Source organism: Eretmochelys imbricata, chromosome 2, assembly GCF_965152235.1.
Source record: "Eretmochelys imbricata isolate rEreImb1 chromosome 2, rEreImb1.hap1, whole genome shotgun sequence".
NCBI classification, from domain to species: Eukaryota; Metazoa; Chordata; order Testudines; family Cheloniidae; genus Eretmochelys; species Eretmochelys imbricata.
Window position 1 is genome coordinate 265266448 of NC_135573.1, and position 6070 is coordinate 265272517.

At 50.7% G+C, this 6070-nt stretch overlaps 1 protein-coding gene across 1 annotated transcript; it reads right to left on the reverse strand.

Moving 5' to 3' along the window:
* Positions 1-500: 500 nt before the first annotated feature.
* On the reverse strand, positions 501-5202 carry LOC144260797 (cathelicidin-2-like). Its single transcript, XM_077809540.1, has 4 exons — positions 4999-5202; positions 4348-4455; positions 1649-1732; positions 501-672 (listed from the first exon to the last, which is right to left on the reverse strand). The coding sequence occupies exons 1-4, from the start codon at positions 5200-5202 to the stop codon at positions 559-561; spliced, it is 510 nt and encodes a 169-aa protein (XP_077665666.1). The 3' UTR covers positions 501-558.
* Between the last annotated feature and the right edge of the window lie 868 nt (positions 5203-6070).

Genomic DNA, 6070 nt, shown 5'->3' on the forward strand with positions numbered 1-6070 from the left:
TTATAAACCTGGCCGGCATTTGGTTGTTTAGGATGCAGATGACACCACGTATTGGGTGGGACCTGCGGGTGGGGCAAGCCCTGGCTGCCACATCTGGGTCACTCTCATCCTCCTGGACTGAATTAATAGCTGCGCATGCAGGTCACCCCTGGTCCCCTATCAGCCCTTGGTACTTGGCTTTGTTCAGTTGCTCTCCCAGTCTGGTGTTCTCCTAGTCGAAGTGCCAGGTGATAAACCTGTTATGTGCATTGAGTTTCTGAGCTGGAGTATTACCCTTAGAAAGGGTGGGGACTAGAGCATGACATCTCCTCACCGGGACCTTCCATTGGCTAATAGCACAGTCAGGTGACTCACGGGTCACGTTTCCCGGCCCCTTCACGTGACACAAAGGAGAGGCATGGAGGAGAGCTGGGATGTAAAGAGAACGCGAGTGACATACAACCCACTGAAAATGACCATTTATTGTATTGAGACTCGAAGGGACAGGATCGAGGCAGACGCACAGCTCAGACACAGTAGTTGCTGTGGGGATGTTTGTGCCTTTCTCCCTGTTCTGCCTTAGAATCTCATTCGTCCCCCAAGTGTGATGCGGGAGTGGCGGAGAACACGGCCGAGCTGCTTCCTCACTTTTTTGAAAAATCTTCCAAACCTGGACCGCCGAACACGAGTAGGCTAGAGAGAGAGAAGCACATTCGTAAGGGGTTCCAGGGAGACAGGGAGCCACTCTACCTGATGCTCAGAGAACTCCACTCCTCTGTCTGGCACTTATGATCTAGGGGGGAGGGAATGTCGTTAGGTGTCGCTGGGTTCTCCTTTAAGAACAGCACCGGCCCATCCCTACTTGCTTTGCACTGCCCTAAGAGGGAGCTCTTGAGTTTCAAGGGCGATTTTTCACCCCTGATCCTGGGGCCAGGAAGAGCTGGGGGCCCGGAGGAGATGATACTTGCACACCGGGATATGGGGGGAAAATCCTGCCATTGCACTCACACCTTTGGGGAACAGAGCAACCTTAGCGCGCAGGCCAGATCCTCAGCTGGTGTAAATCGTGGCAGCTCTGTTGAGTTCCGTAGAGTTTTGCCCCTTCATGCCAGCTGAGGTCTGACTCTGCGTGTGACTCCTGCCCTCTTGACTGGGAGAGGGCAATGTGTTATGTGCACTATAAGGGATGGGGAGTGTCAGGGCTGATGTTCTGGAGAAGAACTTTCATAGTGGCCCAAAGGTAAAGATCCAGACACTGCAGCTGCTCCCCACCTCTCTGTGAAGGGCCCTGCTAGGTGGCGAGGGAAGAACCTTGCTGGGGCTGTTGAGTGAGAATGGGGACATCCCCTGCTGTAATCGGGGTCTTCATCCCATAATGTTCCCAAAGTCACTAGCCCATCAGGCTCACCTAGAAGCAGGTGGCCTAGAGGGACCCAAGTCCCCCCCTTTCCTGCCCACCTCAGTCCCATGTGAACTCCATAGATCCTAGCATGGCACCTTTCTTTGGTGCATGTGGATCTGTTCGTCCGATGGGAGTATGCCCCGAGCTGATGCCGTGTGGAATCCCTGGCCAGGAACCCAGGTGGATAAGGCTGCCCTGACTCTGCCAGGCCCCTACGATGGCCATGCAGGTCCCTCAGCAGATCACCTGAGTGTAAACCTTCCTTACCTCCTCAGCCACTGCGTCACAGGTGATCAGGATGGTGGCCAGCTGCTGCTCAGGGAAGATGTAACCTGAACAGTCTCTCACCAGCTGCCAGGGAGTAAAGGTGATAAGAGCTCAGAAAAGGCAGGGAAGAGGTCAAGGGTCAGTTTATTAATCTCTGCAGCCCTGATGTTGGGAGCAGCCCTTGCGCGTCGGGGTGGGTCTGCTGAGGTATAGACTGATCTCCCTGGGGCAGGGACCACCCCACCTCCCTCTGAAATGTCTGGAAATCAGCCAGCACATGGTGGCCAGCCGTCTCCTGTAGGGGAGTGTGCCTTGACGATAGCACATGCCAGGAAGTGGAACTAGCTCCACAGAGTTCAGATAGTTTGGTCTCTGAGAAGCTGCAGCAAAGTTCTGTTTGTTGGTACCTCCTGGGCTGTGTCCCTGTTAGCTGTCTCCTGGTCTGGTGCTTAACTAGGGACGTTACAACATGGGCATGATAACTCTGCTGAAAGGTGCTCATGGCTCCTCATCCCAGGGGTCTTGCATGCAAAAGTGCTCAGGGAACCAACAGCAGGAGTAACCCAGGCTCTTGTGGTGCAAAACAGCTGGATTGACTGCAGAGAGTGGGTGGCTGATAACCAGAGCAACCCAGGCGGCCAAAGGAAGGGCGTGGAGCTACAACCAGGGGGGTTTGCTAACTTCCAAACGCAGGGCCTGGAACAGTGCTGGAACTGGAACAGGGCCTGGAACAGTGCTAAGCGGTTGTGGGGAGCCCGGGAGACTAGGCGAGAAGCCAGAGCAAACAGGCTTCCGCAGCCCGGGACGGGGCAGCTGCCCTATCTGATCTGGCATTTCTGCCGCAAGGAGTGGCCTCCATGCGGTTTTGTTCCTACTGCTGTTTAGGGGCCCAGGAACTTGGGTATGTTTTGTAAACAGAGTAGAAAATAGCCAGCCTCTGCAGCCCCGATTTCTCACCCAAACCACCCAGCAAGGCCCTGACTGCTTGGCTGAAGGAGCAACAAGAGCGATCATGCAGCTCCCACCAGCCTGCTCTGTGGCTGGATAAGGGGAGCTGCTCACACTCACGGGGCTAGGGGCCATCTGCAGGGGAAGTGTTCTATCACAGAGGAGCAGAAATAACTCTGTCACCCCTTTCCCTCTCCAGCATGTCCAGCACATTCTGGCCAGCTCCAGACCACTGCTTCATTAGGCTTTCCCCCTCTTTAACCCCTTTTTTTCCCTCTGAAAAGCACCATTCCCTTCTCTCTGATTTCGTCTCTCTTCAGTTCACTCCATGATCTTGCTTCTGCTGTCTCTGCCCCCTTCTGCTACCGTGTTCTCTGTCTCTTGGCCTCGTGTTTCCCACGTGGTCCATTGTCTCTGCCCCCATCTGGAATAAATCTTGGTATAGCTACAGCCCTCTACTTTTAGGAAGGAATGTGAATATTAGTATCCCCACGTCACAGATGGAGAAACTGAGGCACGGTGTTTTTGAGGGACTTGGCCAAGGCCGCGGAGTGGGTCAGTGGTCGATCAGAGGAGTTTCTTGCTCTCAGTTCTAACCTTAGCTCACTAGATCATATTGATTTTCCTGCTGCTGAGCTGTTGTCCCCACCTGTGGGCACAGAGAGACCGGGCAGCAGGCCGAGTATCACTGGTTGCAATCGAGTAACAGCTCCTTACAACTTTCTGCTCTGCAATTACGTCCCCTCTCTGTGCCTCAGTTTACCCACCTGCAAATGAGGATTATAATACCTGCCTCGCAGGGAAATTACTAGATTTTGAGGCCACAATGTGATCATCTAATCCGACCTCTTGCAGGCTAGAGAATTTCACCCAGTGATCGCTGCATCAGACCCAGTAACCCAGGGTTAAACTAAAGCAGACCTTTGAGAAAGAGACATCTAGTTTTGATATAAAGACACCAAGTGCTGGAGGGCCCACCGCTTGGGAAGTGGTTCCAATGGTTAATTGCCCTCATCATTAGGAATAATTCATTAATATTTGTGAACTGATTTGGCAGCTCTGGATGGGGAAAATGCAACATATTATATGTTGAATCTGTTAGACTTCAATATAGTATGTGTAACATAGTGCATTTAACAGTCTGTCATGTTATATTTGCTACTTATCAGAAACATTACTCTATAGATAGGTGCCATTTGGATAAGTTAATGTTACTCTGAAAATTGTCACTCTCCCCTCCAGCCCCACATAAAATGTCAACAGAAATTTTTTCATGCACTGCACTGACCAATCCATTGGAAAGTACCATTCTGTGTTATTTGTACCTGGAGTGAGTGCATGGGCTTTGGGTGGGGGACCTCGCTGAGATAATGTTCCTTATATAAGGTCTGAAGAACCTTGACTGAGCTGATCGGTGATCTGCAGAATTATTTAAATCAGATTGAAGCAATGAATTCATAGGGAAGCAGCTTGGCCGAGTGGACAGGGCACTGGGCTGGGAATCAGGAGACCAGGACTTTATTCCTGGCACTGCTGCATGAACTTGGACAAGTCAAGTCACTTCGTGTGTTTCACCTCCCGCTCTTTGCTTAGACCGTAAGTTCTTTGGAGCAGGGACAGATTCTCACTGTGTGTGTGTGTACAGTGCCTAGCACAACGCAGCCCTGCTGTTGGTTGGGGTTTCTAAATTCAAATGTAATGTAAATAGTAATAAACATGCACAATTTTCCATATAGCATGTGATCCCTTACCCCATCCTCTTTGAAGTCACACTGCTCCGTGACAGCTTTCTCCGACATTGGACACACAGTCTCTTTAATGAGGAAGTTCAGCTCTTGAGTGCTTTGAGAATTTTCGTCCTAAGATATTAAATGAAAAGACAGATATCTATGATATAAAAGAACAAAACAAAGTCTTTTGGGGGAGCAGCAATGTTCCAGACCCCACTGTTGTGCTTGTCCAGCAGCTGCAATTCACCAGCAGGATGGGCTTGATCCCAAGGCCCCTGAAGTCACTGGGAGTCTGTTGATTTCCTTGGGCTTTGGATCAGGCCTGATGTCCAGTAGCTCAGCACCAGCCTTCAGCCACTCAACAGAAACTACAACCTGGTGTCAGCACATTTTTTCTAGTGAGTTTGAAACAACAGGGCCTGATCTTGCATGTGTGGAAATCAGTAGTAGCCAAGGGCTTTTGTCTGCACCTTGCTGGAGGTGCTTAATGCCCAAGAAGATGATTGGACCCCTGTTTGAGTTGGCCTGAGTATGCAGAAGCCCAGAGTGGTCCATGATTTCAGTCAGCAGCTAATACACATCTGGGCTCCGAAGTAATTCATTAGAATTTAAGGCCAAAAGGGACCATTTGATCATCTAGTCTGACCTCCTGATTATTCCCTGAGTACTTACCCATCCAGGCTGAGGGTCTGCCTCTAGGAGCCGGAAGAGAGAGTCTCCAGGTGCCTTCTGGTTGTAGAGGTCAACAGCATGGGAAACTGCCACTTCGTAGCTCCGTGTCTGTGGAAGAGGTGATGTGGTGGTTGCTACGGCCAACCCGAGCATCATTAGGACTCCCCAGCCTCTCTCCATCCTTGGTCCCAGGCTTTTCAGCATGAGGTGGAAATGCAGCCCTGTGGCTCCAGGGCAACCCTTTTATGCCCTGCCTCCTCTGGTACCTCAGGTAAAGTGGATGGTGACTGATTGGCTACTTACTTGGGTTTTCCCAAAGGCTGCAACCTTCCCTTGCACTTACAGGAAATTGCAACTGGCCAGAGCGCTAGGGCATGCAAAACAGAGGAGCTCAGCTAGAACAATGAGTGCAGTGGATTTGCTTTATTGCTCAAATCCTGGCTGGATTAGCACACACACATGCTGGGAGGAGGAGGGGGAAGGGAGATGCTACTGGCAGAAGAAAAGATGAAGCAATCGTCTCTTATTTCCCAAATTACAGTTCAGGGCTTCACATTCAGCAGGGTTCTCAGTAACACACAGGCCCAGGTGACAGACTCAGGATATTTTTACTGCTGATGCCAGCCTGGTATAACCAAGCAGAATTTACGCTTTCCTATTTACATGTGCCGTTAGGTCCAGAAGTCTCCCGCTGCCTGTGAAAGGCAGCACGGCTTTTAACTGTCTGGCCTCAAACAGCACTTGAAGAGCCAGATGCTGAGCTGGTGTAAATTAGTGTAGTTCCATTGACATCAGCTGGGTGTCTGGCCCAGGACATTTGGTGCTTTTCCTGTTCAAAGCCCTTTACAAATATGAATTGGATTGAAACATAAGATGTTCTCACAAAGTGCTGGAGGAGTTCGTTTAGAGATGTGACAGGTGTAGGGTGGCCAGACAGCAAATGTGAAAAATCGGGACGGGGGTGGCGGTAATAGGAGCCTATATAAGAAAAAGACCCAAAAACTGGGACTGTCCCTATAAAATCGGGACATCATCTCACTCTAGATGGGTAGACTTCAAGGGCAGTGGTATG

Excerpts from the sequence above, each read along its gene's own strand:
- LOC144260797 (XM_077809540.1), bottom strand. The coding sequence starts at position 5,202 with ATGCTGAAAAGCCTGGGACCAAGGATGGAGAGAGGCTGGGGAGTCCTA. Across the intron at positions 1,733-4,347 it reads GTGACTTCAAAGAGGATGGG|CTGGTGAGAGACTGTTCAGG; the intron begins GTAAGGGATCAC and ends ACTCCCTGGCAG. Across the intron at positions 673-1,648 it reads GTGACGCAGTGGCTGAGGAG|CCTACTCGTGTTCGGCGGTC; the intron begins GTAAGGAAGGTT and ends CTCTCTCTCTAG.